Raw genomic sequence first — 16,769 nt, forward strand, 5'->3', positions numbered from 1 at the left:
TGCCTTAATTGAATCCACTGTGCTTATTCAATATACCTTACGTTTCAGTATTTATATATACGCAAGATTACAATGTAGATACACATAAGTTAAGTGTCGGAACGTATATGCCAATATGTACACATGCATATAATGTAAATAAGTAGGTAGAATAATACAAGATTATTTATGACTCGGGAGGAAAAAAAAAAAAAAAAAAAATATATATATATATATATATATATATATATATATATATATATATATATATATATATATATATATATATATATATATATATATATATATATATATATATATATATATATAGTTTTATGAAAAAATTGAATGATTAGAACCTAGAACTTAGAAGATTTTGAAACCAAGGCTATCTCTTCCTTTATTCTGACACCTAAAGTTTGGAAACGTTATGTGGATGATGTCTTCATTGTTTGGAGCCATGGACATGAATCCCTTATGGTTTTCCTCGAAAATCTCAATAGCCGACATCAAAGTATTAAGTTTACTGCTGAGCTTGAGACGGATAATTCCTTGCCTTTTCTTGATGTCAAACTGACTCGCTCTTCTGGTAAACTAAAAATATCGATATATAGAAAACCCACACATACCAACAGATATATGCACAGTCAATCCAATCATTTCCCTCCTCATAAGCTTGGAATAATTTCCACCTTGGGACATAGAGCCCGTACTCTTTGATGATCCAAATGAACTGCTTACAGAAATAAACCATCTGAAAACTTCTTTCGAAGTTAATGGATATTCCAAGAAAATCATTAACAAATTCCTTCTTAATCCTCCTAGACATCACTCAGAAGAAACAAATAGATTCAAAGGCAATATATCTATTCCTTACATAAGTACTGTTTCACATAAATTAGCAAAAGTTCTAAAAAAATACAATATCAGAACCTTCTTCACTCCACTTCCAAAGATCCGTTCCTTAATTAGCCACCCAAAACCTTGTCATCATCAACTCAAATACCCTGGCGTATATAAAATATTATGTGACTGCGATATTCCTTATTTCGGGCAGACAGACAAATTTGTCGAAATGCGTATGGAAGAACACATGAGAGACGTTACTTACAAGAGACAGTGAGCGAGTGCATTATCAAGTCATATCCTTTTCTCGGCTAATCCTAATGATGATAACCAAAGTCACAAAGTCTGCTGGGAAAAATCTACAAACATCTTCCGTTGCAGTGACGAAATAGAGAGAAAAATTGTGGAACCGAGAGAAATCATCTTCAATCCTGTTCATCTAAATAACAACTTAAGCTACAACCTCCCAGATAGTCATTCAGCTGTAATCATGTACTGGCGTTCACGTGATGCAGTAAGCACGCACTCTCCCAACAATGCAACAAATGAAAGAACAGCTTCAAATACAACTACAACGTTTTCATGCTAATTATGTATAAAGACTGTCTATGTTGTTCATAGTCTTTTAACCCTCAATGTTTAGTGTTTTTTTTCTTTTATAATGTCACCTGAAGAAGGCTGTTACAGGCCGAAACTTGTTTATATTAAAACCTTTTTTAATTAAATCTCGGTTCTAGTCATTCAATTTTTTCATAAAACTATGTATGTTAACCGAGTCAATGATCATTCTGTCATATATATATATATATATATATATATATATATATATATATATATGTGTGTGTGTGTGTGTGTGTGTGGGTGTGTGTGTCTGTGATTAAGATCTTATAATTGCATTTTCTGCACAGTACAAAAATTCGCTACAAAATCTTTACAAAATGTTGAACACGTTAATTTTTTTCTTTATTTTCATAATTGTAATTTTTTTCAATTATTTAAATAGTAACATTTATACAAGAAGTGATTATATAATTTATATTTCACTGTTCGCAGTTCTAGGATTTAAAAAATCAGCTGCCATAATTTATCAGACGTGTACACAAATATAACATAAATTTCGAAAAGTCCACATTTTTAATCGCGTACAGTACCTTTAAAATTTAGACTGTTTCGTCCTGAATCTGTTTATCTTCCATGGGCAGCAAGAACGCCTAGCATTTGCGCAATATTTCCTCCTCCGGGTATCACAGCTCCACGCAATAGTTTTGCAAGCTCTTCATCGTGATTCATTGCTTGCTGGATAAATTGTGGGGTAATTCTCTTTTTGCCATTCTGGAGTGCTACATTTCCGGATAATTCTAATATCTCGGCGAGCAAATATTCCAACACTGCAGTTAAATATACTGTGGAATTAGCAGAAACTCTTTCCATGTAGTGTTTTTCTTTGACAACACGGTGGATCCGTCCAACGGGCATTACAAGTCCAGCTCTTGTCGACTTTGTGATTCTATGTCGTCTAGGAGACGGATTTCTTTGTGGTGAAGGGGATCGACGACGTGAACGTCCACTGGAGGTTCGGCTTGCAGGCATGTTGTTGTTATGCTTTAAAGCTGTCTCAAATCCTGGCCCAAATAGTGAATAACGGTTGAGCTGTAGATATTTCAAATAATTGTTCCATTGTTTAAGCCAGAGAGCAATTGCACTGACTCACATTTCATTCCATTCTTACGTGAGTATGATATTTCGATTATATGATCGGTATATGATACCAATGAATCGTGGGATTGATGGGAATAACCGAGTGCAGAGAGAGCGCGAGAAAGTGGGTTTTAAGATAGACTGCCAAATAATACAACAGTAACGATATTTAATATTTCTTTCAACCAATCAAACTTTATTATTATTCACTCATCAATAATATTTACAATATACGCAATGCACATACAGGTACATGTATTAATATTTTAAAATAATATTTTTTGTATTGAAGCGCGCGCGCGCGCACGCACACCCACCCACCCACCCACCCACACACACACACACACACACACACACACACACACACACACACACACACACACACACACACACACACACACACACACACACACACACACACACACACACACACACACACACAGGCGTTATATATAATATTTTTATGAAAATCATAGTTTATCAGTATACAGCGTAGTTATAATCATACCATTAAAAACATGTTAATCCATATTTGATCGCTACAGTAATTCGATTTGATAATTATTAAGAAATTTTTTAAGAACATATGTACGTTAAAACTATTCTTACACTTTCTGTTTAGTACAAAATACTGAGGACATCCGAATTTGATAAATATCCATGATATTTTTTGTTCCATCTAATATCATCTAATCATCTAATATCTGTTCCAGATATTAGATGATTGTGCTTTCTTGGGTTTGTTTTAGTACCCGCAACAAGTCAGATGCCGATTTATCTGCTTATGTTTTATTTAATTCTTTATACACATATAGAAATATATACAGTACATGAGTGCTTTTTTTTTTTTTTTGGTTAGAGTGTGAAAGCGAGTATGTGCGCGCTTTAACTTTTTTGAAGCGAAGTGGACATGACGTGTTTCTCTGTTTGTATGGTGTTTGAGAAAACTTCGTTGTTTTACGTGTGTATCTAACGTATGTCTAACTTTTAGGATAAAGTAAATGGCAGAGAAATTATGTATTTGTGAAAATGAGTTGGATGCTAATACTGGTCCCACTGATTTCGACGCTAGTTAGTTTTTCTGAAGACAGTGGGGTTAACGATGAACATAACTCGCTTTGTTAGTTTGTTGCTGTAGTTACATTGGTTTATGTGATAGGAATGTCAACTTTTGCAGTACTAAGTGTGCTAATACAATTTCCACAGTTCGGGTTTTCTTTAACTGTTTAGATTGTATGGCAGTTTGTTGACTTTTGTGGTTATCATGTGCTCCATACAAGTTATTATAGCACCTGGTTGGTCGTTTGATGCCATACAAATATCTATGATTGTCAGCGCGGTTAGCCTAGTGGGTATGTTCTTCGTAACCATCTGCCTGTGGAAGGAGTGTCCTAGGTTCGATTCCCGTCGACGACTTGAGGAGCTTTAGGATCTTTCTCAGCCATGTTACCACCGAAGTTAGCCGGCCTTGGGCATGTACAGCAGGTTTTTCACCCCGTTTATTTGGGGTTTTTCATCCCGCTAGCAGGCAAACAGGCCCCGTGAACACACAGGCTACAGTCATGGGATATAGTACGTCCAGGAAGGCAACGGGAAACCACTTTGCTCATAGTCATTTCCCGAGATTGTGGCGTATATATCTGCTCCTAAACAGCTGAAAGGCTATAACCACCACAACAACATCTCTGATTACAGTGAGCGTTATTTAAATAATGTTTAATGAAAATACGTAGTGTCTCTAAAGACTTATCAAGTTTTTCTAAACTTGATAAGTCAAGTATTTGCTGTGTTTGTGTAGACAGTTATGCCAAACGTTAGTATTGTTTTACAAATTCCGTGATATATCGGCAATAATGCGTTGTTTGTTACGAAGGTATGTTGAGTCCATTTAAGGTGGTAGTCCGAGGTGGGTATTTAGCGCGTGGTACTGGTGTGATTTTGGAACACTGTTCCAAAATCACACCAGTACCACGCGCCATGTTTAATGCGATGATATGTGTGACTATATCGTAAGTGGTGTAGGGTGGATAAATCTTGTGTTCTTTATGATTAGCATTTGCGTTTTACTATTGTGTTCTATAAATTGTTTAGGTCACATTGTTCTCTGGAGAGATTGTAGTGTTAATGTCTGTGTGGACAATTAGCAGTGCTGTGTTATGTGTATTGATAGATTTAAAAACTCTCCGTCAAGTGGCATAGGTTGGTAGGACTTTACTTCTTTACTTCTTTCTCATTAATTGAGAAAGAAGTAAAGAAATGATTATAAATGCATGCATTTATAAGCATTCCATTTAAGCTTTTATTTTAATAAACCGAAGACGTCTTAAGCTTGCGCGGCAATAATTGAGCTTTGCGTTGTGTATCGAAGGCCGATGCTTGTTCGTCTAGTCAAAGCTACCCTGTATTGCTCGGTTGTAGGAGCTTCTAGGTCCTCGCTGCAGCACTGTGATTTCATGCGCGCGGATAGCCATTTCCGCTCCCTTCACGTCGTCTTAAACACAGGCCATACGCAGTGAAAGTATCTCTAGCCAGAGAGCTTCAGCCAGCCTTTACAAGTATGCGTGTTGCTTGGGAAAATTAAGTTACAACCAACTTTTTATGACGATGTTATTGACCAGTTCATAAAGAAGAACCGTAAGGTAGAATTTGTATTCAAGTAGCTAAATTGAAAAAGATAGAATATCATTTGTAAAATAAATGTTGTATTTGTATGATTAAATGTACATAGATTTCTAAATAATGTATATAGTTTTAAATGGTCAGCAATTCATTATTCCGCTAATCAGACTTCAATCACACTTCCCACTCCCTGAATAATAACAAGAGAAAGCGTGAATTTCAAGACCAGCATTCACCCCTGTAGGTTACCAATTTATTATTATTATTTATTATTATAAAAAAAATCATCTAACGCCTTTTTATTCCCGTATACGGGAAGTAGGCGAGGCCATTTAGCCCTATCTAACTTTTGGAGACTGAGTGGGCAGTTCAATCTCCACTGGTACCAATCAGAGATAGATGGTCCAAGGCTATCACTAATTAAGCGGTACACAGTGAAGAGAGACGGCTCAAATGTGCCGCTATCTCGTGGTCCCTAACCCTAACACAATATATTTAATGTCTGAAATAATGTGGGTTCTACGCTCGATTTTCTTGAGTTTACGGGACGAAAAACCCGAGTTTCCGGGAGGAAAAACCCGCTTGCCCGTGCCAGAGATCGACTAACTCGGGAACCGGTCGAAAAAAGGCTTAGAAAAATTTCCTCTTGTCGCCGACTAGACTCGAAACCAAGTCTTCCTTCGTGCGGCCAAGCGCCGTGGTGAGTAAACGCTACATCCACTGAGCTACACAGGCTAATAATAATAATAAAATATATAATTTATTATTATATATTTTATTATTATTATTATTAAGAGAGATCTCCAGGGAGTCAGACTCATCAAGGGAGGCGACATACTACACACACCAGCCATCATACTTATTCTTGAATTCATTCACACTGCTTGCACTCACAACATCCAAAGTCAGTCCATTCCAATTATGCACCAACTTCTGAGAAAAAATATAGCCCCCCCACCCACTTCTTAGCGGCCTTCATTCTCAGCTTCCAAGGATGCCTTCTCATCCTTTCCCCACGCTTCATAAATTGAAAAATTCCATCAATTGAAATTCTCTATGGTCCTTTCAGAAGTTTGTAAGTCTCAATCACATCATCCCTCTTTCTCCTGTTTGCTAGTGTCTGCAGTCTACAAATTTTCAATCTGTCTTCATAATCAGCATTCCACAATCCTGATATCATTTTCAACATTCTCCTTTGTACTCACTCCAGTATATCAGAATCACAACGGAAACCAGGAGACACCAGACTTACGTGCAATAGTCCAAGTGAGGTCTTATCAAGGCCTTGTAAAGAGGCAAAATAACATCCTTATCTTTACATGTTCAACACCATTCAGCAATGCTTAGATAATGCAAAAATAATTGCAATGCTGAAACTCCGTTTCAGCATTGTAATTATCTTTTGAGTTTATTTGTAATCTTTGCCACATTGCCCCTGAACTTCAACTTCTTTTTTATTAGCACTCCAAGATTCCTAGCCTCATCAATTTCATCAAGCATAATCCCATCAATATAATATAACATTGGATATCTAATCATACCGAAGTGAATGACTTTACATTTCCTGACATTCATTTTCCCATGCCCACAGTTCCAGCCTATTCAAATCATTCTGCAAGTACTGCATATCAGCAGCATTGCTGATTATCTCCTACCTATATTTGCATCATCAGCAAATAGCTGTATGTCACTTGTCAAATCCTTCCCATTATCATTAATGTACAGATTGAATAACAGTAGACCAAGCATTGATCCTTGTGGTACACCACTAGTTACTTTAAATCTTGCAGACTCACATCTCCCATATACCACTTTTTAATATCTGTCAATCAACTATCCTCTTATTCATTCTAATACGAATATTCTCTTACCCAAACTAATTTTCTCCAATTTATGCATGTCTGCCATGCTGTATTTTATCAAAAGCCTTAGCAAAATCCAAAAATATCAATGGCGTATCCATTCCCCTCGTCTTTGTTATAGAATCTTGTAACATTGTTATAGAATCTGAGCAAGTTGCTAAAACATAACCTTCGATTAGTAAACCCATGTTGCTCATTTCAAAATAGAGATTCACTGTCAACCCATTTCTGAATGCGAGACCTAACCAATTTTTTCAAAATCTTCACAACCACTCCTGAGATACTAATTGGTCGATAGTTGGACACATCCGTCTTTGCACCACCCTTATGCAATGGAATTACCATACATTCCGTCCATTCCTGCGGAATCTTCCCTGTTCTGAGACTAATATTAAACATTCTGGTCAAAGGAATGGCCAATTCATCTGAACACTCTTTTATCACACGTGCTGATATCCCATCAGGCCCTATTGCTGAATTCTTATTCAATTTGTGCAACAGACAGCTCTACTACATTGGCCTCACACACCACCTGCGTTTCTTCATCTAGTGAAGAGGTAACACTGAGTTCAATGTTGCGTACACCAGGTTGATAGCTTTTAACAAAATGAGCACTCATTAGTTGAACAACCTCTTCTGCATCTGTAACCCTCACGCCATCTGGATTTAGAAGAGTCATCCTTTCATATTCATTCTTTCTTTTACTTGCAACATATCGATAGAATTCTTGTGGGTTGTCTTTAGCACGCAGAGCCGGTTTCTTTTCATACTCAGACTTTGCTTTCTGTACAACAGTTGTGACTATTCTAGCCTGCTGCTTTTAATGTTCATAACGGACGTCATTCTTATGAACAAGGTATTCCTTCCACATTGTCCTTTTCTTACGAATCTCTTGCTTAATAGCATTACACATCCATTTAACTCCTACCGTATTTATTCTTCGAACTCTCGGGACACATTCTGATATCGCATCATTTAAGTATTGTTTAAATGCTTCCCATGCACTGCACTGTCGGTGTTCTTTCCATCCAGCAACCGATCCCATTCCACTGAACTCAGTATATTCCTCAGTTGGTCATACTTTCCTTCTTTGTAGTTCATCATCTAACCTTTTCTGAACAGAACATTCATAAACTTAGTCACTGCCCAAGCGAGTGCCGCATGATCACTGTCACCAACCGCTGGTAGGAGGGTTACGTCTTTAACTGAAACGCCCTCTGGTTTTATGACAAATCCGCCATTTATGACAGGTACCACTCGTGCCTGCTCAATTAAATAACGATCGTGATAATCCTTCAAATCTCGAGCTGGTAAACAAGGTATCTTGAACAGATAAGAATATGTAATACAAACCGGGCATTCTTTATGTTGATCCCAAACAATGGTTTAATCCATAGTAAAATATCTGTGGATGGTGGGAAGTTGAGGAGAAGGTGGGAGGTTTTTAGAAGTGGATTTGAAGGCCGATACATTGCATGCTTTAGGAAAATATAAGAAGAGAAGGTGATCCAAAGAACAGAAGTAGATGAAATAAAAATAGGGGGAAATGATTTGTGAGTTTGGAGTTGAACTGTAAACAGGCAGCGCGTAGCTATAGTAGCACTTGTTTTCACAGGTTTAAGAGGAAAGAGAGATAATTATGCGTTTATAGCGCACTAGTGCTATAAAACCTACAGAAGGTTTTGTCCTACTGTCAGCGTAAGCTTTTGTAACCAAACTTGTACTACCCAATCGGCACCACACTAGTGCCGCACGCGCGTGTGTGTGTGGGTGCACAAGTTGTTATAAAGAAGAATCCGACAATGTTTTTTTTTTTTTCTTAAACAGCCACAGAAACGTCAGAAACACTTCGTTGGGAAGGCTGTTGCAGAGCAGAGAAATATACGGAAAGGTGGAGGAGAAGTTTGTTCAGTAAATGAAGGTACGACTGTGAATGGATGTATGTAGGCAGATGTATTTTTAGAGGAATGCTTCAAGCCAGTTTAGTAGAACATAGCCTATAATTGTTCTCTTCTGTACTCAGTCCAACCAGGTTTTGATGTACGATAGGTCTTCAAGTTTTGTTGACGAGATGTTTTTTTTTTTTTTTTTTAAAGTCAAGATGAATTTTTAGAGAAATCAAAGGGAATGCATCCCAAATGTGAAAACGGTATTCGCTGGCTGAGCGGATTTGTGAAAACTTTTCTCCAGCCGAATTCTTATAACAAGGTTATCAGAATTCGGAGAATAGTTTGGAAGTCAATTTAGGATTACGTTTTCGAGGCTTTTGGACTTTTGTAATACAAAGTGTGGCAAAGGAAAGAGAAGGGGGAGGGGAGGTTGTAATGAATTGTTGTCAGAAATACAGCAGTATTGGTTATGTGATCAACTAATGTGAAAGAATGGAACCTTTCTGATATCTCAGCGTTAGTTTCATAGCTGAGGACAAACATCCACCTACCATCACATGTAACCTGCAATCAGATTGAATACTGAAATTCCATTTGTAAAAGGCAGAAGATGTACCCTAAATCGGCACTTACTTAATAGGCCTTTATGCCAATCTTGATTGCATGCTAAGGTAACACTTCACTTTCTCCAGTTTTTCTGAATTAAGCAAGAAGTTTGGGCGGTGGTTTCTTATAGCGTTACCGTTCACTGTGACTGTAGCAAATACCATCGACACTTTCACTATAAAGTCAACTTTTACAGTCGACTATACAAGATTTGTCGGGCTCTTATAAATAGGTTAGATGTGACCTAATTTTCAAGACGCAGGATAAATACCAATGGTGGTCAAATTTGTAGTACGTATGAAGGGATGGAAAGATCTGTAGCTGTCGCTGAAAGATCGACCTCCGAAGAGCGGGAGATGTTTCCGCAACTCAGATTCAGAGGCAACGTTGATCAGCAACAGCCCTCCCGTCTTCCAGGAAAAAATATGTAAAAGTATCCGTACTTAGGTTAAGTGTACCAAGTGCTTGAGTATGGCGGAATGCCATCCCATTTCATTCTAGTAGAACCACTGAGTACCACTGTGAATTCGAAAGATCTTGGCGTACACATCTAAACATATTTGTTTAGTGGTTGGTTGTTTACATTCTCTTCTTCAGTACAATGTATTATAATACCTTTGCTTCGTTAAAATTAAAATTGTGTGTGTGTGTGTGTGTGTGTGTGTGTGTGTGTGTGTGTGTGTGTGTGTGTGTGTGTGTGTGTGTGTGTGTGTGTGTGTGTGTGTGTGTGTGTGTGTGTGTGTGTGTGTGTGTGTGTGTGTGTGTGTGTGTGTGTGTGTGTTCTAGCCAGATTTCTTCTGCTGGATAAAAACAAGGAATCCGAGAGGAAAAACGTAATACTAGTGTGTGTGAGATCAGCTAACTTGCCATTAGTAACCTGATAACCTGATATGGCTTGATGGATTACAGTCCCTTGGACTTCGATCCCTTAATCGGTATGGAATAGTCTTGTATTAAGTGTTAGCGAGCACCTGGCTCACCCTATTTAGGGTTGTACGGAGGTACCAGAATCGATAAGCAAAGCAGCTTTCGGGCGCTTATGTTTCCACCTATCGTGTTCGTCATAATTAGATGACTCTTGAATGAGTTGATTTGGATGAACAGCTGCTTTGGCAAAATAAGCAGCAGCACTGTTATGGAGGAAAGTGGGAATATCTGGAATATCGGCATCTCGATGTAAGAGAGTATTTCTTACAAACCACGGAGCGTTGAAGATCATACGGAGGCACTTGTTTTGTATAACTTGTAGCTTTGTGATGTTAGTGGCGGAAGTGTGACTCCAGGCCGGCGATCCGTAAGTTAACGATGGTCTGATAATTGTTTTGTAGATCCGTAGTTTGTTATCAGTACTGACTTGGCTTCTTCTATTGAGCAGAGAATAGAGTTGTACTATTGCAGAGTTTGCTTTTTTGCATGCATAAACTATGTCAGCTAACTTGCCGTTAGTAGTAACACCTTATAAATGCCTTCTCCCGCTTCCACCCAATCATTACTGTTGATTGCACTGTTTAGTGTTTGCGTCATTACTAAAAAAAAAAAAAAAAAATTCTGTTTTCATTACATATTTAGAAACATATCCATAACTAGTAAAAATCAGTTTTATAAAATTATCACAGTAATTCAATTGCAATAGAAATTCTTTGATTTTCTTTTTTTTTCTTTTTTTTGTTAAAATTATAACAAAAAAAAAGCTTTTCTAAAACTATATTTATATTTAATGTGAGTAATTAAGTAAGGATGACGTAATATTGAAGCTAAACGAGTACAAAAAAAAATCAACATGCAATTTTTATGCTATTTCTTGGCAACGAGTATACAACTGTTTTAAAACCATTTCGCCATCGCTACTCGTAATTATTGAATTGCATAAATATTTTCTGTCAGAAACACAGTGGTTAGTGTGAAGCATGATATAACAGACCTTTGATTCTCTTGGCTTAAATGATCAAGAATTTCAAGAAAGTATATAATATGTATTTCGTGATCCCTTATTTGGGAAAGGAAGCTTAATGAATCGCTGTATGTGAGCGGGATCATCTCATCTAAAAGTACGAATCACCAGCAAAATCGAAACCAACCGTGATGCAATATAAAATAGTTTTTTTTAATATATTTTTTATACTTTATTTAATGACTAAGTCTGGTAGGACTCAATACTTCCACATCAACAAGGGGTTATATTTGTGCATGTTGCGCTAATGCATGCTTCTTCTTTCCTTCCACGGATGTATGGAAATGATTTAGTATGTTTTAGACATTCTAAGTAAATTTCATGTTTTTTTTCTTATGCAAATGACGTCATTTGCATAAGAAAAAAATCATGAAAAATCACGTGGTTGTCAAGAACAAAATAACCAGTTGCCTATGTTTTTGCAACAGCCAAAGTAGTTATTATAACTAATCCATTCATATCTTGATCCATGTGACGTCCGAGATATTTTACTGTTGTGACTGGTGTTATGGCATTTTATTCCAACATTGCTGCAGTCTGTGTCATGGCAGATTACTGTCTTTTTAGGAGAAGGTGATTGGAGTCTACGATTGGATTTTTTTAATTAGCATCATATGTGCCTTTCCCTCTGTTGAATGAATGGAATTGTTGAGGAACTACTTTGAAAGTTGATTTATATCTTCTTGTGCTTTTTATATTACATCCTGAACATGGTATGGGCTACAATTAGTACCTTGTCATCTGCATACTGAAGTAGATGGCATTTATGAGTATGTGTGTGTGTGTGTGTGTGTGTGTGTGTGTGTGTGTGTGTGTGTGTGTGTGTGTGTGTATGTGTGTGTGTGTGTTTGTCGCTCACGTAAATAGCATAGGAGACAAAATGACTGCCTGCAAAAAGCATTGATATGTTTCTATTGGTGTACTGAATTCCCTATTTCTTGTGCATTTCTTCTCGCGATTAAGCTATTTAATTAATTTGTCGCTGATATATCATATTAAGTATTTACAAATATACAAATAAGTAATATTATTACATGTTGTGTTTAAATTCAAAACAAAATGCTGAGCTTGTAAATATTTATAATAATGTGTAATAATAACGATAAATGAAAAAGAACGTTTGCCGAAGAAAGAGTTATAGAAATAGTTTATGATATTGATTACAAACACATCTTTGAAAGCCAATATTTAGCTCATATCAAGATGGTAAGATGGTCGAAGGTATCACTGAGACACACAGGGCCGGCTTGCAGAGGATTACACATTTCGGGGGAAGGGATTGAGTCCGGTATTGAGGACTAAGATTCAATATTGGGTTGACAACAGAAAAATACTCTTTGGCAGCTAGAATGGATTTACTAAAGGAAGATCGTGCTTTAGCAATCTGCTTACTTTTTATAATAAAGTGATGACAAATGCGTTGGATAAGGGTGTTGCATATGCAGTGGTATATTTAGATTTTTCAAAGGCGTTTGATAAATTGCCACATGACAAGCTGGTAAATAAATTGGAACGGATGGGGCTGAACAGTAGATTAGTTCGCTGGATTGGAGATTGGCTATCTGATAGGTATTAGCGAGTTGTCTTTGGAGAAAAGATATCCCAGAAGAGGAAAGTTACTAGTGGTACACCTCAAGAAGTAAGGATCTGTTTTGGTCCATTGCTGTTTAATTTGTATGTAAATGATATTTAGAAATGTCTGAATGATGATATGCAGTTGTTTGCAGATGATGCAAAGTTGGGGAGCGCTATTAAGAGTAAAGTGGATGCTGTAGCTTTGCAAGAGGACTTGAATACACTGTCTGATGGGTAAATGAGTGGGGGATATCAATTCAATGTTTCAAAGTGTAATGTTTGAAATTTGGGAAGCAGAGATGGGATGTAAAGTACACAATCGGTGGAAATATCTTGAAAGAGGTAGAGGAGATGAGAGATCTGGGAGTGATTATAGAGAAGGACCTAAAATTTCGGGGACATGTTACTAAAATTGTGAAGAAAACACAGCGGATAATGGGAATGATGCGGAGGACATTGACTTGTAGAAGTAAGAATGTTATGGTTCCTTTGTATAAGGCGTTGATCAGGCGGCATATGGATTACTGTGCACAGATCTGGTCATCTGGTTTTCAAAAAAGATGAAAATGCGTTGGAAAACGTTCAGAGGCGATTGACTAAGGTGGTTTCTGGTCTCTGAAATGTAGAATATTAAGACAGATTGGCAAAATGCAATTTGCAGAATTTGATGGATAGGAGGAGGAGAGGGATATGAACGAGACATATAAGCTGTTACAAGAGGTTATTACCAGATTAAGGTCGGGGAGGTTTTACACGGAACGGTGAAAGATAGCAGGAGAACAAGAGGTTATCCCTGGAAGCTGTATAAGGAGGGTGTCAGCAAGGGAGTGAGAATCAGGTTTTTTGCATGGAGAGTGGTGAGTGATTGGAATGCATTACCCGAGAGTGTGGTGAGTACAGAGACTGAATACAGTATATTTAAGGCACGGTATGATAAACTGTGTGTATGACAGTGCACCTCCCGATGATGAGTCTTTGACTCCATGGAGGTTTTTATAATAATAATAACCAAAATATATTTTTATGATTCATTTGACATTTTTAGTCAAAGCAAACAGGCGTATCCTAATTGCATTATTTAAATTTTAATGAATACGTTTCAATATAGATAATTGAAATCTACTTGGAAATAAATATAGTTTGATACAAGTCAATTTGTGAAGGATAATTAACGAGAGTCTATGATCATTTTATACAGTTTTAATTCCAAGTTTGAATGAACTAAAAGTAGCATCTATTCCAAGAAAAAAATAATAAAGTCATTAAAGCAAAATAATTTGTAACTGTTTGTTACCCTGATGGATAATATCAGTATACAGATCAGGATAGTTTTTCAAGTAATCGCCAGTTGTTATTATTATTATTATTATTATTATTATTATTATTATTATTATTATTATTATTATTATTATACATACATACATACATACATACATACATACATACATCTTCAAGGCCCACCTTTCCTAATTGGGTTGTGGGGGCAACAACTGCAAGAGGAACTTCCAATGGTCACAATCCTCCGCCACCAAACTCAGGTGTTCTGGTGGGACTCCCAAACGTGTCCACCCAAGGTTTTGGATATAATCTATCCAGCAAGTCCTTGGCCTTCCACGTGGCCTCTCACCCTCTGGCTTGGCAAAGAGGGCCTGCTGGGGAGCCTTTCTTGTCTGCAAAAGGTCTTTTCCTTCCTTTTGCAGAACGATTTCTTTGCGCTGTCCCTAAACACTTCCCGAAACAGGTAGCGGGCCCGTTGATGGAGTTTCCTCTAGCAGAGTGCTGAGGAGTGGTGTCTAAGGGAGAATGTAACATATTTTTCGAACGGGTCCCTCTGCTTAAAACCCGAACGCGTCCCTTGGTAACCCGCGCTACGGACAATGTGGTATGTCCATTGTTTGATGACCTGACCATGTTATAGTGTTTTGTAATGCCCTGTTAGCACTACCCTGTTTGCATAAGACGAAATAACACAGCAAAATAGGAAAGATTCACCCCTAGCCCTCGAATACTCTAATAGCACTCGGGGGGAAGGAGCAAGAAGAGAAGAAAGAAAGAAAGAAGCAAGGAAGGAAGAGGAGGGACCAGTTTACAGATAATACAACAGATGTATATTACATGAAGTAAGGCATGGTCCAGCATCAGGTACCTCGGGTTATTATTATTATTCATTATTATTATTATTATTAGAGACCTGCAAAGAGCGACAGATTCATCGAGGAGGTTATGCGTTACCCACATAAGCTATCACACTCTGTTTGAATTTATTCACACAACTTGCACTCAACACCTCCAAAGATAAGCTATTCTATTCACGTATTGCTCTATGAGAAGAAATTCTATCTCCAATCCCTTTCTTGAATGCATTCATTCTCAACTTCCAAGGATGCATTCTTATGCCTCCTCTTTCCTCGCTTTCTATAACATGAAATTCATCACTATCCTTTCAGAGTAGATGGTGTTTTTCATATTTGATGGCCCTATTATATTACCTCTCTTTCTTCTGTTTGCTGGTGTCTGTAATCTATATATTCTCAATCCACCTCATTTGTCTACATTCAATAATCTCGTTGTCAGCTTTAACACTCTCCTTTATATCCTCTCCACTGTACTACATCACCTCAAAAATCAGCAGACTAGTTACAAGCACAATGGTCAAGGTGTGGTTATATCACAGTCTTAAAGAGAGGCAGGATAACTCCTTTATTATTATAAATCAATGTTCGTTTCATCGTTGCTATTATTCTCTGAGTTGTATTTGCAATATTGAATGACAATCTGTTTATATTATTATTATTATTATTATTATTATTATTATTATTATTATTATTATTATTATTATTATTATTATTATTATTATTATTATTATTATTATTATTATTAGTAGTAGTAGTAGTAGTAGTAGTAGTAGTAGTAGTAGTAGAAATTACAGCAAGATCGTCAAACAAGAAGTATGAAGTGCTACAAATGCCAAGAAGACTTAACGGGGGAAGAAAACTACGTAACATGTAGGAACTGCCAGAGAAACATACATTTTCTATGTTCAGGATTGTCTGAAGCTACTTGGCAGCGAAAATCAAACAAGAATCGTGACGAGTGGAAGTGTTCCCATTGCAGAGACAACAAAGGAACGTCGCCTTCGACCGCAAGCGGAAAACAGCACATGCAGAAAACAACCGCAGGCAGTAAACAGCTATCAACAACAGAGGGAATTAAAAACAAAGAAAACAACAACGGAAACCCAGGTGAGTCAACTTTAAATGCATTACTTGAAAATAGATTACAAAACCTAAAAGACAGTTTAATCGATTTGGCTGGAGAACTATTTAAAAAACATACCGCACAAATTACAGAAAAATTCAACCAATATGAGGAATTTATTAAATTTAATAATAACGTAGAAGGTGTATTACAGACCGTTAGAGAAATTAAAAACTGCGTCAAAGAGCTAACGGAAAGACAGCATAATTTAATTAAAGAGACAACGGAACTACGGCAAGAACTAAACTCTTTAAAGCAACAGTACGAACTCTCAAACCAACAGCAGCACAAAAATGATCTCCTCATAAATGGTCTCCCAGAAATAGCTACGGAACATCTAAGAGACACTGTAATACAACTAAGCCAAAAAATAGGCTCTCCCATTGAATCAAGAGACATATAGTCAGTGCATCGGTTACCAGAAAAAAGGAAAAGAGAAAATAATACCCGTCCTTCTCCCGTCGTAGTGAGACTCATCAACAGCCC

General features: G+C 37.1%; 1 protein-coding gene across 1 annotated transcript; it reads right to left on the reverse strand.

The window, feature by feature from the left end:
- Window positions 1-1,761: 1,761 nt before the first annotated feature.
- On the reverse strand, window positions 1,762-2,547 carry LOC150101674 (histone H2A-like). The gene has a single exon (XM_090401002.1). The coding sequence runs from the start codon at window positions 2,413-2,415 to the stop codon at window positions 2,011-2,013; it is 405 nt and encodes a 134-aa protein (XP_090257128.1). The 5' UTR covers window positions 2,416-2,547; the 3' UTR covers window positions 1,762-2,010.
- Window positions 2,548-16,769: the final 14,222 nt, after the last annotated feature.

Source organism: Typopeltis vanoorti, chromosome 11 (assembly GCF_054136105.1).
Source record: "Typopeltis vanoorti isolate ZY-2024b chromosome 11, IOZ_Tvanoo_1.0, whole genome shotgun sequence".
Classification (NCBI taxonomy): Eukaryota; Metazoa; Arthropoda; class Arachnida; order Uropygi; family Thelyphonidae; genus Typopeltis; species Typopeltis vanoorti.

Coding starts and splice junctions, on each gene's coding strand:
- LOC150101674 (XM_090401002.1), bottom strand. CDS start 2,415: ATGCCTGCAAGCCGAACCTCCAGTGGACGTTCACGTCGTCGATCCCCT.